This window comes from Grus americana, chromosome 1 (genome assembly GCF_028858705.1).
Source record: "Grus americana isolate bGruAme1 chromosome 1, bGruAme1.mat, whole genome shotgun sequence".
Lineage (NCBI taxonomy): Eukaryota > Metazoa > Chordata > Aves > Gruiformes > Gruidae > Grus > Grus americana.
This window is the reverse complement of record NC_072852.1, coordinates 142,916,215-142,937,115: the sequence shown is the minus strand read 5'-3', so window position 1 is coordinate 142,937,115 and position 20,901 is coordinate 142,916,215. Positions and strand designations below refer to the sequence as shown.

Below are 20,901 nucleotides of genomic sequence, written 5' to 3'. Positions count from 1 at the left end.
AGGAGGAGATCTGGGACCTGTGGCTCTGCTGTTTGATGTTTGAAGTTGGTTTGCCAGTGAGGGTTGTAACCAGAAGAGAATCACCAAGCATCCGAAGCACTGCTTGGAGAGAAAGTGATCATACAGTTATGGATGTGCAGAATTACAAACTGTAAGAAAGCAACCAGACTGTGGTATACAACTTGTCACTGGGCAGGTTATGATTAAGATGCCAAATATTTATTTTTATCTTCATAACTTGATTGAAGGGTCTCACAGGAGTTCTTAGACCTTTTGTAACTATTGTATAGTTCTCTTTTACCCCTTTTCATTTCCGTATAAGCAGCCCAGCATTTGGCAGGACTGTTGCCATTGTATTAATTCTCTAGCTTTGTGGTTGACCTGATTCTTCTGTATGCTTTCTACAGATTTAGAGCTATTCATTCTGTCCTCTTATTCCTACCCAGATTCCTCTTATTTCCTCCCCAGAAAACTCTGCTTATAGCTAATGTCTAGAGCCCCATTGTATTTTCCTACTTTCTACTGCTCAAAGGGGCAACAAAAGTTGCCCAGTGCATGGGAAACTTTTAGATAAGCAGATTTCCCCAAACTATGCTTCAAAATATATTTTTTTTCCTTCTCCAGTAAATGGCTTGTTTTACCATGTTCTGTTAAAAACCCTCACCTGACTACAGTTAGTTAAGTCATTTTGAGTCAAAATGTGACCTTGTAGGCTTTTTTTCTTGTTTATTTAAAATGTTAAATTGCCATTTTTGGGTGGAAACAATACTTAGTAATTCAAATATTAAAATAAATCACAGATTGGTCTAAAACTATTTTCTAGCAGTCAGATCAGAAAAAGATTAGTCCACATAATTTCCTAACTTTTTCTGTACTTTATTTTCAAGATTGGTGCAAATAAAGTAACTTTTCAGGGAAATAGCTTTTGGATCACTGTAAAAAGATAAATATGCTCATATTAGGGTAGTCTTATTCATCTTTTTGAAAAGGAAATAAATCTTTTTATTGGTTGCAGCAGAGGCTTAGCTGACTTCATTCCTATCAGATACATTAGTGAACAATTCAGATGTGCAGAAAGCAGACACTCCCCAGATGTAAAAATTATCTTTGGGTTTTTTGGGCTGATTTACAGTTGTTACTTGTGTTCGCGTCGTACTTATTTTAGGTAGGAAGGGGCTTTGTTCTTCTGAACAGAACTTTATGCAAAGCTTTTTTTTCCCCTCTTGCTCTGCAGAGAAACTAAACTTGAAAAGCAGCAATGATAGGTGGGTGCTTATAGGAGTAACAGGGTCTGAAACCAACTGTGTGGGATTTAATTTCATGAGACTCCAGGCAGGGCTAATTATAAACTGCTGCTTGGCAGTGGGAGTAAACATCCCATCTGCATTGCCTAACGCAGAGGGATCTTGCCTGCAAACCTCTGCCCTGGCTGAAAGGAGGAGTTTTAAGTACATTCCTCCACCCGCAGCGAGTGGTTTTCGTGTTCCAGGTTCTCCATTTAAAACTTTAGAAAGGCAGTTCTTACAGCAGGATATAGAGAACCAACTCACCTTTCTCCAAGGCTTTTTGTGATTAAATTGCTCGTCCTGCACATGTTGGAAAATAACTGTCAGAATGTGAGCTGAGCAGTAGAAGTCTGTTATTGTAGTAAGTAATGCTGATGGGGCAAAACCTGGATTGGAATCAAGTGCTGGTAAGCTTAAAAAGCAATTGTAAGGGATGTGATGGCTTTGCTCTGTTATTTAAAGTGTTTCGTGAACAAGTTTTAATGTGTTGGCCTTCCTGTATTTCCTGTAGCTTCTGTTATGCTTAGGTGTTGAATATTTCTGCTCCTCCGGTTTTCTGTTCCCCAAGGGGAAAAAGTACAAGACATGGGAGTATAACATCCAGTTTCCCTGCTGGAAGTTGCAGAAGCTGCTTTTTGCCTGGTTGCCCAACAATTTATGCCCTTGTGGCTACCAGCATCCTCATTCCCCAAGAGGGCTGCCAAACCTCATGTAAACTCTACAGAGATGAGAGGCCTCGTCGAGCTCAAGATTTTTGCAGATTTCATGAAAATGAGTGGCTAGGCAGCAGGACAAGCCCAAGCTGGGCAATCACCAACTATATGAAATTTAACAAGAGCAAGTGCCAGATTCTGCACCTGGGATAGGATGATCCTGGTTATACGTACAAATTGGGGGACAAGAGGCTGGAGAGCCCTGCGGACAGAGATCCTGGGGTTATGGCAAGTTGAACATGAGTCAACAGTGTGCCCTGGCAGCCAAAAGAGCCAGCCATGTCCTGGGGCGCATCAAGCACAGCACAGCCAGCCAGGGGAGGTGATCGTCCCACCCTACACTGGTGCGTCTCAACCTCGACTACTGTGTGCAGTTTTGGGTGCCTCAATATAAGGACATCAGATGGTTGGACTCAATGATCTTAAGGGTCTTTTCCAACCTACACAGTTCTATTAAACTATTAGATGTGTCCAGAGGAGGGGAGCAAAGATGGTGAAGGGCCTGGAGGACAAGACTTATGAGGAGCAGCTGAGGTCATTTGGTTTGTTCAGCTTGGAGAAGAGAAGGCTGAGGGGTGACCTCATCGCCATCCACAACTTTCTCAAGGGGGGCAGCGGAGGGGGAGGTGCTGATCTCCACTCTCTGATGACCAGCAACTGGACACGAGGAGATGGAATGAAGCTGCATTAGGAAAAGGTTCTTCACCAAGAGGGTCGTCAGTCACTGGAACAGGCTCCCCGGGGAAGTGGTCATGGCACCAAGCCTGACAGAGTTCAAGGAATGTCTGGATGACGCTCTTAGTCACATGGTTTAGTTTTAGGTAGTCCTGCAAGGAGCAGGGAGATGGACTCGATGATCCTTATGGGTTCCTTCCAACTTGAGATATTCTACAATTCTAAGTTAGTTGGCCACTGAGTGGTAGGTAACATCCAGCAGTGGGACATGGACCAGCTGACCATTGTCACCTGGTCCATAGGCCTACAACTGGACGACCAGCTGCAGTATGCAGGCTCTGTGACACCCTGTGGTTGCAGGGCACTGGGGAGGGAAGGAGAGCAACAGCATTTTTAGAAAAACACAATGCAAGCAGTCTGTTGCTCAAGTTAGAAAGTTATGTTTGTGGTGATTCATCACAAGGCTCCTTTCTTGGTGTGTTGCCATACACGTGACTAATGGAGGAACTTTCCAAAGCTCGTGTCTGCTTCTGCAGTGGAATGTAAATATGACTAATCTAATACCATAGCAGTACGTGTCTGAGAGTGGTGATGGGTCTTTGCTAAAGGACTCCTATTTGTGTAGTTACTTGACTTTCTTGAATACCCTCTAGCTCGTCAGCCTTTCAAAACCCTATGTTTGCTCTTGTTTTACCTGCTGTTTTTCCCCCATCTGACACAAACTATGCAGGTTACTGGGGACAGCCTGCTGAAGAACTGTCTCTTGAGATCCTGGTATTTGAACTATGGACATGGAAGGAAAATAGTGTAGACATTCCTGGAATGGTCCTATATCTGGTCATGCACCTAGGAGCTAGAAATACCTGCTGTGTTGTGCTTTATACACAACATAATATCTGCTTTATTTGCACTTATCTTTGATTAAACTAAGAAAATACTAATAAACTCGATTACTCTGGGTGCTTCTTCAACCTTTAGGAAGTGCAGCATATTCATGCTGACTTTTGCTTCTTGGATCACGCTGCTACCTTTAGTGTAGTTCTGTAGCTTTATCTCTTTTGTCTGATTGTTTCTTCCCTGGAACCAGCCAAATCCCTGGTTCTGAGCCTGTCTCCTTTCAGGCTAAGTAATTGAACTTCTAGTTTAGTTGGACCCATCCATACTAAAAGCTGAGTGAGTACAGTTGTAAAAGAAGTGCTTTAAAGACATAGGAAGGTTTGTAATGAACAGTGGCAAAACACCCAGTGTTTGCTGGGAAAGCAGACTGCCAGCACTTCAGAGTGCAAGTTATTGTAATGAGTTTCATAAACTAGGTTTTGACATTTTCTGCTACCATTATTGAGATGTCAAGAGCACAACATCTTGCCTCATGCTTGGAAAACAGAAGTGTAGTTGCAGAATATTGAATAATTCCAGTCAATATAGAATGATTTTTTTCTTTTTTTAACTCTCAAATTTGTTTCTTGCTCTCTCAAAGCATGTCTTATGTGAGATTGGCAGTCAGCAGTCTCATCCTAAATTATTTCTCCACGAAGATCATGTGTGAAAGCAGTTCCTTAAAATAGCAATGTCATTGAATGCACACTCTTTTACACTGGTTTCCTCCTCTTGAGGGAAACCATTGCAGCTGGAAACATTCAGAGTTCTCGGACTAAGTTTCATGGTGGCAGTGGGAGACTCTTCAAATAGCCTCTTTTCTGCTCCAGGTAAAACTTCAGCTGCACGGAAGCATAACATTGAGTATTGTTGAGCTTGTTTATCCCCCTGCCACTCCTTCTAAAAAGAAATAGTGCTCTTGAAATATATCTACCAATGTAACATTCATTAACTTAGTGATATAACTTTAACCTTAAGACAGATGGTGTTAACAGACGGTGGTGGTCCATTCTCTGGTTGCTACTCTAGTAGAGTATTTTGAGAAGCATACATCTTCAACAGATTCTTCTGCCTGCCGCCTTAGAGTTAGACTAGCAAATACCTGGTCAAGTCCTGTTTTAGGCATTCCTCCCTGGAGGACTGTAGCCTGAGAGATGTAGGTACTTGAGAAAACAAACAAACCAGAATCCAAGTTTGAGGAACAACTGTACAAATACTTGTTTAAATTTCTCTTGAGTGTTTTGACCTTTTTTACCTGTTAATATGGAGGTTTCTTGGCATAGTCTAAACAAAGGGGTAACTTCAGAGGTAGCTGAGATTTGTGTCTTAGCAACTGCTCATTTTACTGAGGTTTTTAAGATTATATTGCAAGGTGATGTAGGCTTCAGATAAACAAGCTGCAAATATTTTTTGCATTCTGTGAAACAGTTTTTCATGAGCTAAGTATATAAAAGAGCTTATGCTCTCCACCTGGAGTGAAGAACACCAAATGAAATATCTTCTTGCTTTCTATTCAAGATCTATACCTAATAACTTTATCTAGGAGGTTGTAAATGTACTTTGCTCATGCACCACAATAAAGCCATGAATTGCCTCTGTTTCTGTGAAGGGGCCTTTCACCGACCAGGCAGTGCTACCTCCCTACGTCGCTGTGAGCAAGGTGGTACTCAGTTCAAGTGTTACAATATGACAATCACTTCTTAGATGGAATTCAGATTTCAGTTTCTGCTGCAACAGTTCAGTTGACCAGACTGAAGACTAGCTTGCAGAATGTTTTCAGGAAACTGCAAGCTTGCCTTTGATTTTTTTATTCCAGTTGCCATTCCTTGCTTCCATATTAAAAAAATAAGAATGTATCTTAGTCTCATTTCTTCTCTGGCAAAAAATGGTATTATTAGTGCACTTATCTGAGAAGGAGAAGAGATTTTGGTTTTGACCTCAGTTGAGATGAAAGATGTCACCAAGTATATGAGCATCCATCATTCCCAGTACTAGACTTGTGAGCTGTCCTTGTCTTAACTTGCCCTGTCGTGTAAGCAGAAGGAACATTCTGCTTGTGGTTTGATTTTTGATGTTTGTTTTTTATTCCTCTCTTCAGACTTTACAGTAGCCAGTTCTGATTCCCCTTCTGATTCTTAGAGGAAAAGCTAGAAATGTCAATGCTTTATGCATGTATTTTCTGAACTAAGGTAGCTCTGGCTGGAATTAAGTTCTGCTCTGGCTGGCTTGGTACTCAGTAGGTAGAAAAAGTCTTCCAGCTTCTTTGGGGCTGGAGCAGTGTATTTGGATGTCTTTTTCTTCAATAGCTGGTATCTACTTTCATGGCTTATTCTCTTTCCATGCTTCAGTGAAAGTAGGAATGATGAGCTATCAGAAATATCCCAAGCAGTTGTTTTAGCTGTCCATTTATCTTACAAGTCTCTGCTGCTGAGATGACACTACTATTCATGCTGTGAAACCAGTCTGTATCATGAATATATTGAGTTAGTGTGTGTGCAGTTGGCTGGGTAAGCAGCAGTAGCTCTAGCAACTGATCTAATACACCAAGAGGGAATGTTCTTTTCCGAAGGGCTGAAAATGAAACTTAATCTACCTGGAGTGGAGAGCCCATAGTGGTGACAGCTGCATTTAGCTGTCTTTTAGGAAGTTGAAGAGACTGCTCAAGATCATCTGTGCTAATAACCTAACTGCCTTCATACTGTTAACCTTTGTTAGGGGAAAAGATAAGTCCTAGAAACCCCTGAAAATTAATTTTTTAATGCCAAGGTATTAAATCCATTACGTGATTATATGACTTTCATACCAGCCTTTGTGCTCCAAGGCTCTTCTTCACACTTGTATCTTGTAAATGCTTGTGAATTGGAGCTGTGCCCTTGCTCATTTTGTGGTTCAGTGGAAAGAAGGCTGGGAAAGAATATGCTGTGGATGGCACTAAGAAAGCATGCAATAGCAGTGGCAAGAATAAAGGATCAAGTGCATTATATTGGCTCTAGGAATATATGTTCTGGCCCTCCGGATCCTTTTCATAGAGACAATTTTTAGTGCTGTTCTTTTTTTCCAAAGAGATGCGTGGAATGTGGTCTGGAGAAATAGAGAAGAATGTCTGTCTTCAGCCCTGACTGAAAATATTTTTCTAGTCTGACGCAGGAAGCGGAAAACATACCTCAAGCTAGATCAGACACATTTATGACTGTAATAAGTGTTTGTTTTGAGTAAGAAAAAACAACGTTCTTACTGTTGCTTTCATCTTCTACAGGCAATTCTGACGACTTCAGCTTAGAAGATGCACTTGGTAATTATTACACTCTTGCAAATTTTGGGAGGTAGGCGGGAAAATAGCGGCTGCTCTTTTGACTTGTCAGTTTCTGAGTATCACTGCATGACCAAACATGACGTCTTCCCCACATATGGTTTGTTCAAGCCCCAGTGGAACAGTTCTGCTATGGGAATGTCAAAATGTTGACCACATAGAACTGAAACTCCTTTGGGAACACTCGGGTATTCCTCTTAAAGGGAAAATATCTTGCTATGTAGACTTGATCTTGTGCTTACATTTGTCCTTCCTGTATCTTCTGAACAGTGTATTAAATAGTATTTAAACTTTTTTCTTTTTCTGACCATCCCTGACAGACACTACAAAGAAGCCTCTTCCTCTTCCATCTCAGAAGCCACCACCACCAAATTTAGGTGAGATCTAATTGGCTTGTAATGGCTTTTACTGTGAAGTCAAGTGTAGTTTTACATACTAATTAGAGAGCCTGAATTTTTCAATTTAGTGGCACACAGAGTTGTGATATTTCTATAAAAGAAAGCAGTTCCCTAATAGCAAAAGGTTTTCTGCATTCTGGAGTCTTCTGCTAGTGTTTTCACAAATTTACTTTGTGATTTCAGAAGCTTAAAGACCCTGTGAGAATCCCTGCTGTTGGTTTTCAATCTGCATGTTTTGAGCTTGCTCACCTTGAGCTGGCCCTTGACATGTACCATGATCAGCAAGAACAGCATGTAGTTTGGCAGATAATGCCTGGTAACTCTGTGATGCTTTTCCGTGGGCCACTCTTGAATGAGTATGCCATTATATTCTTGGTGAAACATTGTGAGGTGCATTTTGTATAACAATAGCCTAAAAATAGTTCAGTTTTTGCATTACAGTTAAAACTTCCCTTCTTTCTTTGTAGATGATTTTGACTTGGAACATGCTCTTCATCCTGGTAAGTATCATGTTTTCCTGGATACTGCTCAGTGGTACTTGTTTATCCATCCTGTATTACCTAAATGTAATAAGGGCACTGAGTTGATTAAGGTAACAGACTGCAGATAAAAATAATTGCAGTCTAGTTATGTTTATTTACGTTCATTTTTAAGGGTCTGGATAACAAAAACTGTATGCATTTCACTCATTTCTTAGCCAAATCCTACTTGTTTCATTGCTCTGTCTTCACTAGATGGCACTAATTCCATAAACTATTACTTATGGAAGTAGTTTTTAAATCTGAAGTAATCTCTTCCTTTCCAGGAAGTAATTTTAGTAGCATAAGGAAACATTAATCTCTTTGAAATAATATGAAGGAAGGTACTCTTTCTAATGGTCTTCAGCTCTGCAGTGTGGGCAGCAGTAGAAATTGCAGTATTGTTTTCACTCGGCCAGTAAAAGGTGCATCCAGTTAGGCAGATAATGCAGAGCAGCTTTTCGAGTGCCATCGCTAGACCTGTTGCAGTATAGACAGCTTTCTTAACAGAGGACATAGAGTTGCACGACAGTAGCACTGTTTACTGCTCTGTTTGATTTAGCCCTTTGAAGTTTTGTCTCTTAAAGCAGTCTGTTTCCAACTGCTGATGTTTTTTAAATCAGAGCTGGCTAATTGAGAAACAGTTGGCTGAAAGAATCAGATGGTTCAGGTAAGTGAAGAGGGAGAATCCTTTATAGAATGGCAAGCCTAAGTTGGGGTCTAAGAACTGTGCTCTGGAGGTGCCTGCCTCTTTACTTTGAATATATAGATAGCCTAAGGAGACCTGACCTAACTTGTGCTAGAGCTGGGAAGGGGCAAGACCATGCAACATCAAGGATATTTAAAGAAGTTCAGCATTTGAAATCAGATCTGCAAACTAAAATGCTGCCTAATACTTAATGAGTTCTTCTGTATACGTTCAGTTATAGCAAGGGTCTAACATACAGGCTAATGTAGCAGAAACATTGCATTGAAGTACAGTGTTTAACCTAAAATAACCAAACAAATACAGCATTAGCTAATGAAAGGAAAGGAAAATGACACGGGAAGATAGTCTTTCAAGGTCACTGTATGCTCTGCTTTTGGTCTCTTCACACTAGTACCTTTGGTCACTTTATTATTATTTGTCTACAGATGACCCCAAGCCAGCTCCACCTGCAAATCCCAGAGACACTGGTAAGACTGACCTAAGAATTTCTGAACAGTAAAAGAGTATTTGTTAATCTTTCCTAGTCCCTTTTAAAGTTACTGTGTTGTAATCTGCTTTTGATCTCTTAACCTTTTCTCTTTCTTTTTTTTTCCCTAATTCTCTCTTTTGTGTGCAGATAACCCCAAGCAAGGTCCACCTGCACATCCTAAAGACACTGGTAAGGCTTCTAGCACAAACTCGTGAATTGTGACATGGTTTTACTATCTCAAACTTAAAATAATTATACCTTGTTAATTGGCTGCTTTGTATGTCAGATGTTGCACTGGATAAACACTGACAGTTGAGGAAAAATTGTCTTGCAAATAAGCTTTGCAGCAGTCTTGAAATTCCATAACAAACCTGTTGAGTCGCTTTTGTTCACTTAAAAGCTGGATGGTGTGGGGAGGAGGAAGGATGGGATGTGCGTGCTTGGGGCAGTTCTGTTCTTGGCTGCCTATGGTGGAGCACCTGTGTATTGGATTGAGTCCTTTCATCTTTACAAACTGAACCCCTGCTAGTCATGCTAAAAAGTCACTAGGAACTACCTGTGAACTATATTCTTGAAGCACCTAAATTGAAGGTAAAGCTCAAAGTTAAAGGGTTATTTTTTTAGATTTTCTTTCAAAGGCCCCAGTTAAGAAATTAAGTTCTTCTGTGTTTGAAAGGTAGGCTTAAAATACATGTCCTTCCCTGCCTGTTGTGCTTTAGAGGTCTTCTCTGTCTTTGCCTAACTCAGAACAGAACAGATTCAGATGGATGCGGCTGTGAAGATGCCATTATCCAGGAATATGGTGGTAAAGAGTCTTTACCTGAAATGCAAGCCCGGGATCTTGTTCCTTCTCCTGCCTAATTTGCAGCAGATATTTGAATTCTGGTCTTGTATGCCTCAGTACAGTGCTTTTGCCACCCATCTAAAACATCCTCTGAAGCAATGCTTTTAGTTTTGCTGCTTGAAACAGATTTGCTTTGCATAAACCAAAGATTTGTTTGGCAGCAGAGGGAAGGAGGAGAACTCAAGCCGGATGAGGTAGGGTCCAGTGGAAATGGAGAGGGATTGGCTCAATGTCCTGCAGTAAATCAGATGAGGGAATTACATTTGGATCTTCCCATTGTCAGGCAAATACTGTAGCAACTGGACTCTGGCATGTTGAACTTTTTCTTTCTTTTCTTCTTTTTTTTTTTTTTCTTTTTTCACCTTTATTTTTTTCTTTTTTCACCTTTATTTTTTTCTTTTTTTTTGTTTTTTCTTTTTTCCTCTAGCTGCTGTGTTATACAGGTTCAAAAGATTGGTTGTGACTTAGAAGGCCAACTGAAGAAACATTCACAGCTGCAGCCTTGAAAAGAAAGTCCTTTCCTGTCCATGTCCTTTCTCTGCTTTAACAGGACAGTGAGACGGGCTGTTCCACTGAAGTAGCTTACAGAGCTTCTTGCTTGCTTAGCCTGTGACTTGTGCAGTACTACCTGCTCTTGGACACTGACGTCCCTCAGTGGTTCAGGAAGTCCAGAGGCAGCAGTGCTGCTATCAAACTGTACAGTGCCGAGCCGAAGGGACTTGAGATTGGGAGGGCTTTCGAAACACAAACATGTTGCGACTATGACGCTGAGCCTGAAACCACCACAAACTTGGCTGAATGATCTAGAGAAAACTTCCATGTCATTATGTGCCTTGAAGTGTCTTTTCACTGAACTTAAAACATGTAAGATAATATTATTTTTATTTTTTTATAGGCAACCTTGATGATTCGGATCTTTTCGATGGCAGTTTACCAAAAGGAGGAGGTGGCGATAGTAGTGGTGGCAATGGTAAGATATAGGTTGTGCTTCATATTTATCCTATGGCTACCTAAGCTTTTGATAAAAGCTTGCTCACAAGCTGGTTAACATGGTCTAACTTGTAACATCTTTGGTTCTGGTATAAGAAACATAAGAGCAGACCTTCAAGTTCAAAAGCAATGTGTTCTCTGCCAAAAAACTCCACATAATTAAGAGGTAAAACTGGTCTAGGAACCTTCAATGATTGACACTGTTATTCTAAGAAAGATGAGTTTTAAAACTGCGATGTGGATGTGGAACTTATTTCAAAATTCACCATGAATATAGTTCTTAAAGGCATTCAGGTGTTATTTTCAGATCTGTGACATACTCTCAGTTTCTTTTAGTTCTTGTCATTAGGAAGCCCAAGGGTGGGCCAGAAGAGGGTCCATCTTGTGCTTTCAAAGATCTCATCTATCCCACAGGAGGAATTGATCCTCAGACTTCCGAATGATGTAGGTTATATCTACTCTGAGCAGTATGAAGAACAAACTTGTTTTGAGTAATCTGCCGTGGCTGATTGTTACAGCACAGCTCAGTACAGAGGTGGTCATTGGGACCAAGCTGCAGTAATGGCCATCGTTAGGATGGGGTTAGTCATCCCTGTGTGCATTACTGCAACGTCACTGTTTCTAGGTCAGAGTTAGGTTAGGTATCCTGATGTGATGTTGAGACGTGCTGCTGGTTACTGACTTGTTCAGAGAGTTGTCCCAGACAGAGATTACTGATGCTAATTTTTTGCAAAGCTTTCACCTTCCAAGGTTCCTTTGGGGCAGTAACTTGAAAATTGGCAGGGGCAAGAAGCATCTGTTGACACTTGTCTGGTGTTTTCATCTGCACAGGTTCCTGCTTCAGTGGTGCAAGTCGCATAGTGCCAAATAAGGATAGCGTTTACAGAACTTCTGTCTTGTTTGCTAAGATAATTGCAAAAATATTTAGTAAATGAGGCTGGGATTTTAGGAAAAGATAGTTGGTTCCATGGAAATACAGTGGAACATCACCCTGAAATGATGTGCTGTTCCTCTCCACTGAGTATTCAGTGGTAGTGGGCAAGTTGATTAAACCAGATTTCACAGGTGTGCTGTGCTCATTTTGTAGAAGTGTGGAGCACCCAAGGCTGAAGTTGGCATCATATGACCTGTGCTTTGAAAATAGTTTGAGTGCAGAGAGCTTAGCACTGTACAGATATAGTAGGTGGCTTGTAATTTTGCATGATTAATTGACAAAAAAGTTGTCAGTTATGATATGACTGTTCTTTAGACATGTAAAACCTAAACCTTTTGCTCATTTTTACAGAACGAAAGGGTCCAGGTCCAAATAATGCTGACGAATCTGAGGGTAAATGCATAAATTTATGTGTATGATGGTGTCTGCCTGTCTGAAGCTTGTTTTCTGGTTTTTTCCGTGTTGCTAATATTCTCCTAGAATGGTTGCTGCTGGTAGTGGGTTTCAGCTTAAGAACTTTTGTGGGATCTAGAATTCTTACTTTCAAGCTCTGCTTTCATAATTCTTTAAAATGTCTGTGTTGAGAATAATTCAAAAGTGTTAAAGTCTCAGAGAAGCTGGTGCAGTAATTGCATGCATACAACTTAGATTTGGCTATGAAAGGGTAGCTTTTTTAATTAGTGGAACTTACAACAGGCATGCTTAATTTGTTTAACAATAGGCATTGCTATGAAATTGAAGGTTATAAAATTAGAGGATTTGCTTTTCATTATTTGCAAAGACAGAAAGAGTTGATTATTACAGTTTCATGTAATAATTTCAGTTTATTGTTTTTTGGAAGTGTTCACAGGGTTTACTTTGAGACAATACAAGTTTGACATTGCTTTCGATTCTGAAAATTGTAAACAAACCTCTTTTTTCAGCTAATCAGGGAGCAATAGCTGGAATTGTAAGTGCTGTGGTTGCTACTGTAATTGGAGCAGTTTCTAGTTTCATTGCTTACCAGAAGAAGAAACTCTGTTTCAAACAAAGCGGTAAGAATTCTAAATTAGATTGTTTTCTACTGTCTAAAAAGCTGCAGTTTTGTATTTATATGAGCGCTAGAAATTGATCTTATGCATAACATAGTTTTAATAGCAGAGTGAATTTGTGTTCACAAGGAGTAACCTCTCTTACTAGTCCTTTAAGACACGGTGTCTGAACAATGCCTCGCCTAAAATTTAGATTTTCAGAAGCAGACAGACTTAAGGCTTTGCATTTCTTAAAATAAAAGCACTTCCTTCTAAAGGGTAAGCAGGACAGACTGCAAGAAAACATTTCTTTAAGGAAAAATGAGCAGAATGAGGGGATTGGAGACTATTTTCATGCTGGAAAATACCTTGTCATTCCAATTTTGTAAATCTTGCCTTTGTGTCTTCACAAAGTGCTTGCCTACATATTAGGTTTCTGACAACTACTCGGATGTTCATCCCAAAATGATTCTTTCTTCTGCAGTCGTCTATTGCTTGCTATCCATTTCCTTTCCACCTAAATAAGATATAATTTGGATCAGAGAACTTGGGGAGTACTGTGGGTGATAGGTGGGGCAGAAACTTTGGTTTTGTCCTTTCTAGTCTTTCTGACTGGTTGGTGAAGGGAGATGACAGAGCAGCAATCCAGCCAGACACCACTGTACTACTATCAGTAGCCCAGATTCTTCAGTGCTGTTTCTTCTCTCAAATTATCTGTATTAATCAACAACTTCGAAGATAAGAGAAATTCAATGCTAAACGTCTTTGTTTCCCAACAGATGAAGAGAATGTGAATATGGATAGCCATCGGGGAGCGCAATCTGAGCCACCTGGTAAGAGAAGAATCTAGATGGAAGATCGACTTTTTGGTGGGGATCCTATTAAATGCACTTTTTTGACATCTAACATAGTGGAGAAAATTACTTGCACTGTTCTGTTTTGTTTCAAAAAAAAATGTTTGTAACTACCATGGCAACTAACTTACCAGAATTGAAATCTTGATTCAGTTCTATGGCCACTCTTCTCTAGTTTTTTATGCTTTGAACAGATTGGTTTATTGCCTTGAGGAGTCCTTGAAATACAGGAGCTTAAAGAAAGTAAAGAATTGAATTTTCTCTGCAAAAGTATTACTACAGACAATTATGAAAACACAGGCCTGCTCCTTCAGTGTGATACATAACTGCAATTAGCTGACAGGCATTTTATTGGTCTATATTGTGTCTGATTGGAATCTGATACCTTTTTTTATTGTAAACCCATATAGACTTCTGCAAGAATGCATCTTAAAAATTGTTAATAGTGTTTGGGCAGAGATGAAACTGCATTGTAGGCAAGGAGAACTGAACTTATGAGCATGTTGTTGTAGCTAAAACATTTGTTGTGAATACAGAATGATTCTTGTATGAAAGAATCATCAAATAACACATCTTTCTGCAATGGTGACAGCTGCAGAAGGATCTCTTTTAAAGCAACAAAAACCCTAACAACCTCACCCTTCCGGGTGTGGTTGTCTTGGGTACTTGGTCAATGGAACAGGTGATTATTTCCAGGAAAACCATAGACAGATCTGGAGGAAACAGTATAGATGAAAACTTGGCTGTCTAGCCCTTGTGCCTGGTCAACAAAGGAAGAAGCAGTACACTCTCATGCTGAAATTTGTTGGGTGTCTTTGAAACACCCAACTGAAACTGAATACTAAAATCTCAAAGCAGTATAAATTTGCAATATACTCTTCTGTGAGCTCAATCTAACCCCGCAGAACTAGTTCTGGTTTTTTATAATTTAACAAAAAAAAAACCAACCCACCACCTTGTTTCTTTCAGGTATTTCATCAGTTTGCTAAAAACTTCCATCTGGCTTATGATCCTATTTATAAACATTTTTCCTTTAAGCTGTTAAATATATAAAACTCTGAAGGAGAAAACATTTTCTTGTGACTGGCTGTTGAAGTCAGGACTGGAGATAGGCAGATATCCTCAATTCAGCTATGCATTAGTGAAGCACGCAGTATTATTCAAAGACCTCCACCAAAGACAGTTAACATATGAGTTAAAATCAGGATAGGCTAAAATTTTGGCCAAGATTCATCAGAACTCAAGTGTGAAATGCATCAGATGATGCATACTTTATTTTACTGATAAAGTCAAACCTGGGATGTTATCATAAATGATTACTCCTGCCTACATATTGGTGTCATGTTAAATCCCGAATTTCATACCTCTGTTATATTTTGCAGGCATGAGCATGTTTTGAGCCAACAAACAGGGCAACCATGGTCAGCATGGTGCTGCTCGTGATCTAAGTTCTGGGAGTCAGCAGACATTAGCTCTGCTTTTGGTAATACAGTATTGATGTACCTACGTGGCTTCTAGTTAGAAGCAGTCTTGCATTCAGTCAGGTCAGATGGCAAGGCAGAACAGGTTTGCATTCTGAAAGTTTTATGGAGACTTATCTTTGACTTCCTGAAAATGTAGATAACCTAGCCTAGCACTTTCTTTCAATGACCTGCTTTTTCCATCAGCTGCGCAGACTGTACTCCATTTCATTTTTGCATCTGCAAAACTGCAAGTCTGCAGCTGCATGCGGTGTTGTACTGCAAGTGTAGAGAGCTACATGGATCTAGTAGGATGTGGTTATTTGAGTGAGAAATCTGGAATGTGATATCCTTTGGTAGGCAGGGTATTGGCTACACAGAATCAAGCCTCTGCTTACCTGAATTTATCCCACAGTTTCAAATGCTTACTGAAAAAGTCTGTTGTCTGTATGTACTGTTACATAGTAATACATAACTTAAAATGTATACTAACTTACTGTACTAATCTTGAGTTGTTTTTCACTTTTTAGTTCAGCGCACACTTCTGGAGAACTAAATTTAAAAAAAAACCCATGAAGAAGAACAGACCATTGAAACTGGACAGAGAGCCTGCATTCTGCCTGAAAAAAAAAAAAAAAGGAAACAAAAAAAACCCCCACATAATAAAAAACGCAGAGTCTGAAGTTGCATGAGAAAACAGTTCTTGTGTGAAACACCTCTAGGAGTGTGACTTAGACCTGAGTACTTCTGTATGGTTAGCCCTGTGAAGCGTTGTTGCACACCAATGTATGGCCTTAATGACAGGAGTGTAAAAGTATGTTGTGCCTTTACATTCTCTCCTGTACTCCTGTGACAAATGGGTGTGTCTCCAGTGCATTCAGTATGGTTTAACTTTTTCCTTACCTCTCCAAAAACAATAAGCAATTAATGTTTTGTTACACCATTGCTTTCAGGCAGTGCAAACATTTTTTTAATATCCTGTACGCAGTGAGCGTACCAACCAAACAACTTAGTGTGTGGTGTGGGCATCTGAAAGCAAATGGCTCACTGTGTGTGGATAATGGCTCTGGGCGTGGGTACTGCTGATACAATCTGCGTAGCTGCCTGGGTCAGCCACCAGGGAAGGGATACTTATTCTTGAGCATCCGAGAGACAAAAATTCAGTTTTGTTTTTGCTTTTTTTTTTTTTTTTTGTTGCATCTGTCTGGTACAGATTCAGAACACCCAAACTAGTGCACAGAGACCCTTCATCCTTTCTGGCCCTTCCTGCCTAGCAAGTACTGAGCTGGTCAGATGTGGAAAAGCCTCATTTGCAAATCAGAACCATAATAAGATTTTGTACATCTGGTGAGATTGACGTTTGGCAGTTGTCTGAACAGTTGTGGATGAAGTATTGTGGAGTGGGGATTAACATCTTCAGACTTCCAGAACCAAAAACGTAACAGAAAATAATGTGATAGTTTGAATTCAGGAGGCTTATCTTACGCACTTAAAAGACAGAAACAGTACTACAATTCAAAAATACATGATGGCAAGTCTGACCAGTACAACCTAGCCTCACTCCACAAGCATCCATTGAACAGTATAAATAGCATACGTGTGAAGAATGCTTTTGGACTTGTGAAGGACTGCCATCGGGATGAGGACCTATGATTGCATTCTCAACTGAAAGCACTGGTGAGCTTTGCTGTGGCTCTTGAAAGCCACAGGAAGGTTTCAAGGATCTGTGGAAACACAGAAAACTGTGCAACTCATAACAGTCAAAGGACTAAGTCTGGAATAATAACAAGTTCTGTCTGGAAGGAATGGTCTGACCAGTTCTGTTGGCTTTCATTCTAATTGTTTCCAATTTTCATGCAGTTTTACAGTATGTGTCTTACTAATGTGCTGCAGCCACCTGGCAAAGTTCTACAGAAAGATGACATTTTATGCATTTGGATATTAAACATGTAAATATATCTGTGCATTCAAATATGAATGTATGCCAAGGATAATTCATTTAAGAATTTCATGTACATGTTTCTTAGCTTGCAACAAAGCTTTACATAGATTTTAGTATTTTGTTACGGAATTAATTTGTAAACTTCTCTTTGCCCCACTTCTGCTTTTAGTATAAAAGTGCTAAAACCTTTCAGTGTGTTGGAGGGTGGAAAACTGATTTTTATATAAACATTTGATCTATGTAAATACAAAGAAATGAAATGTACTGCTTACCTGCATGAATAAACAGGTATCTCATGTCAATGCCAATTGTAGAGAAAACAGAAATAAGCCAGTGTTTGTTAGGGATAGAATGGCAGGGGAAGCTCAAACTAGCTTTTAGCTAACCAGACTCTTGAATCCTTCTTCAGCTTTTGCAAACCTAGACATTACTTATTAAAACATCCTATCAATATTGTGATTTTTCTAAAAATAAATTAAAAAAAAAGGCAATGTTTATGTATTTACCTTCTTAGTAGCTCTAGAAATACAAAAAATTTGGTGCTTTACCAGGGAAACAGTCTTCAAAGGGAGTTTGTCTTCCTACTCCATCAGCAATTCAGGGTTATTTCTTACAGACATTTAAATCATTTTAGAAGGAAGTTGGCCAGTAGCAACAAAGCTGTGAGCTGCTTTCACAGAGTGCTTATCAGTGTGAAGTGCAGAGAAGACATCTGTCTCTGTGAAGGACTTTGAAGAAGAACACATGGATTTGGTAACACAGAACCTACTGAAAATATGCACAGCTTAGCATGGGCAAACTCAATGGGGTTTGGGTTAAGAAGAAAGACTGGCCGCTGCCACCTAGGAGGAAAAAGTTAAAGAGAAGGCTTGAAATTTCAGGCTGTTCTTCTGTAGAGAGCAAGAAACTGCCAATTTATGGGTTTCTGTTGCGTATCTGTGGATAAAACATAGCAGTTCGCTTATTGTTTAGTTATTGGGGTATGAATTACTGCGTTGCTGTTTGCCTCGCTACCCATTGAGACTTTGATCTTGTGCCTTCCTACCTCAACTGCTCCTGCTTTGCGTAACTAAATATCCTAATTCTTTAGTTCTCACTTATGCTGGGACCAGAAACGTGATCAGTTAAAAATTATTCACCACCCTGCTGAAGTATTTTTATGGTCATCTCCCGCGGATCAGCTGCTGCCCATTGTGGCCTCACGGGCTGTCGGCGACTTTCGGATCCCAATTTGGGAATTAATGTTCTAGTTTCCATGCCATTTTTGATCAGACTGTGCAGTGGAATGAAAAATTACTGTCCTTTCCAAGCCCAAACTACAAATTCACTCCTAGTGAGGTACCTTCACCATTAAGCTGAGTTTAAATGGGCGGCAAGGAAGAGCTCTGCCCTGTTCCTGCAGCACACTCTCTTCAGCTCTGTTTTTTTTTTTCTCCAGTCTACCTCCTTTGAGGAGCAGGAGTTACCTTCAGTACTAGGAAGGAAAAAGCAAAGCAGAATCTTGTAGAGTACCATGTCCCTTTAGCTTCTACAAGGGAGCGGAGGTGGCACTTTAGTTCATCCTAGCTATCAGTGAAAAGGACTGCTTGAAAAATATTTTGGTGGTTTTCAAATGTGATGTCCATTCCAAATACTTATCTAAACTTATCCAAATGAATTCATCAGGCTGTGGAAATGAAAGCAGGCGATTCTTAAGCGTAAAATTTGGCAGCTTTTTACTGTAGCTCCTATTCATGCTCGTTTCAATACCTCTGCCAAATTTTGAATGCAAAGGAAAACTTTTTAATGCGCCCAGCTTTCAGTGTGCCTTGGGCTGAATGACACTCCCAGTTGTGCATTTTGGTATTTTTCTCACTAATTCTTTTAGGCCACTATCTAAACTGTACTATTCTCTGTGTATTTTTCACTTGACAAGATTATGAAACTAACCTTTTCATAAACTGAAAAAATTATTTTCTTTTTGCTCTTTTCTGTTACGCAGATATAAAAGCAATATGAGAGAAAGTGAAGAGATGATTATGAACAGGAAAAGGATTTGAATGGAGAAAAAATGCAGTTTTTTCAAACCCCTGCATTTAGAGTACTTAAAAACCACAAGGATAAAATACTAAAATGCATGTTCCTCCATCTGCTTATGAAAAAACATTGAAGTTTTAGGTAGCGTGTAGTAATTGCATTCTTCCATTGCCGAGAAATTGTACCGCTGATTCACTTGTGTATTTGGCTTATATTTAAATTAGTGTCCTATATTACCAGATGTTTCAGTATTTTAATTAAAATACTTCCATTTTTATGACAAAAGATGAATACTGTAGGATGTTAGTGGCTTCCCCCAGTAGTTCTAGTGTATAATTTGGTTCTTTCATCTGCGATAGACTCACACAGCAGGTCACCCGCTCCAAAGACAGCAGTGTCTTACTTCTGTCCACAGGAAGGATGGGGCTGTAACTGTGGTGAGTTGTGACTGTCCTCTTCTCTTTTAGCTTGTCTCATCTAAAAGAGGCCTGATCGGTTAAAAGTATATGGTGTAGAGGATAGAGAAATGCACTGGCTCCGTTTCTGCACCCGTTTGCTATCTCTTAAATATTTATTTTTTTTCTTGAAAGCAGTAAAAAAAAATAGGCAAGGCATCCACCTTGTCAGACAAATACTAGGCAGAACTTTGTTTCCCCTTTAAATTGAAAAAAAAAAGAGTCGATGATTTCTCAAAGAGATAAAACTGCAATTTATGGTCATGTGTAAGGCCTTACATTTGTTTTTTAATATGTAATATTGTTTACTCGATATCTTGGGCAATCACTTGCATGTCTTTGACAGAGGGGGCTGAGATTTAGAAGTTCCTGCAATGTCCCAAGAACAGAAGCGGGATAAGTATTCAAGACATCCTAACTCCAATGCTAGGTCCACTCCGTCAGTTTGCCCTTCCTGTGCCGCCTTTACGTTGTTTTGAGTTAGCTAGACAGAGCGATAGCTGGCTTCAGAGGAACTAGACAAGGGGTGCAACATCTTCAAACAATTTAGGAATTTTCAATATCCCAATGAAGTAGGGTCAGCAGACAGGCGAGATAAAGCATTTTGGGAAGACTTCACTTAGAAGAACAACTGTTTTGAAGTACAGCTAGCAAATGTTTGTGAACTGTTTGGACTTGCCTGGGACTAGTACACAGCCCTGCTAACTTTCCTGTTCCCCTCAGGCAAATTCATCACTGATACGAAGATTAGCACTTCTGTGCTTGCTTTTGTTATACTGGAAAAAAATAAACAGTGGACTTGTGGAATTGCTCGTGTCATGGTATAGTTCTTGTTTTCACTGACTGACAAAGTCACCTCTTAAACCTAAATGTCCTTAACTCCTCTGAGATTGAGCAATTGGCCCTGACAAGGGGAATGATGATACATAAATTGAGCTTTAGAGCTTCTATTACTAGCTTAAAAATAGTTAAGCTGTGTGATACCATAAGCCAGGCAGTTAGAAAAGATTTTACTGGTTCAAATGGGGAGGAAGTGGAAGAGAAGCTGACCTATTTGAACATCAAGCCTCTTGAAGATCCAGTATCACCAGGTTTTATCAGTCCAGTTTATGTTCTTGCATCAGTTTTTTTGTAGTTAGCATAAAAACATGAATTTCAGTGCACACACGGTATCGTATTTTCTAGGTAACTCAACAGAAACGCACTTGGGGCCAGCCTGTGCCCCACATCAGACTGGGTCACCCAGCAACACCACCAGCGTACGGATCGGCCATTCATGGTAGCAGAGTATTTGCTGCCCTAGTCAAAACAGCGCTGACAAAAGTGCCTGCAGCTTACCCCCCAGCAAAAGGCAGGACGCACGCCGGTCTCCCAGTCTCCTTACTGGCGCCGGGTGCTGATGGCAGTCTGGTTCAACAGACAAGTGTGCTGGCACACGTTTG

General features: G+C 39.9%; 1 protein-coding gene across 1 annotated transcript in view; it reads left to right on the top strand.

Moving 5' to 3' along the window:
* The window catches only part of CD99 (CD99 molecule (Xg blood group)), a 35,031-nt gene extending 14,765 nt beyond the window's left edge, over positions 1-20,266 (top strand). The window contains exons 2-11 of the mRNA XM_054843429.1: positions 6,807-6,842; positions 7,181-7,237; positions 7,726-7,758; positions 8,911-8,952; positions 9,102-9,143; positions 10,694-10,768; positions 12,074-12,115; positions 12,646-12,756; positions 13,512-13,565; positions 15,577-20,266. Of these exons, the coding sequence (XP_054699404.1) occupies positions 6,807-6,842; positions 7,181-7,237; positions 7,726-7,758; positions 8,911-8,952; positions 9,102-9,143; positions 10,694-10,768; positions 12,074-12,115; positions 12,646-12,756; positions 13,512-13,565; positions 15,577-15,602 (518 nt within the window). The 3' untranslated portion in view covers positions 15,603-20,266. The remainder of the gene's footprint in view (positions 1-6,806; positions 6,843-7,180; positions 7,238-7,725; positions 7,759-8,910; positions 8,953-9,101; positions 9,144-10,693; positions 10,769-12,073; positions 12,116-12,645; positions 12,757-13,511; positions 13,566-15,576) is intronic.
* Positions 20,267-20,901: the final 635 nt, after the last annotated feature.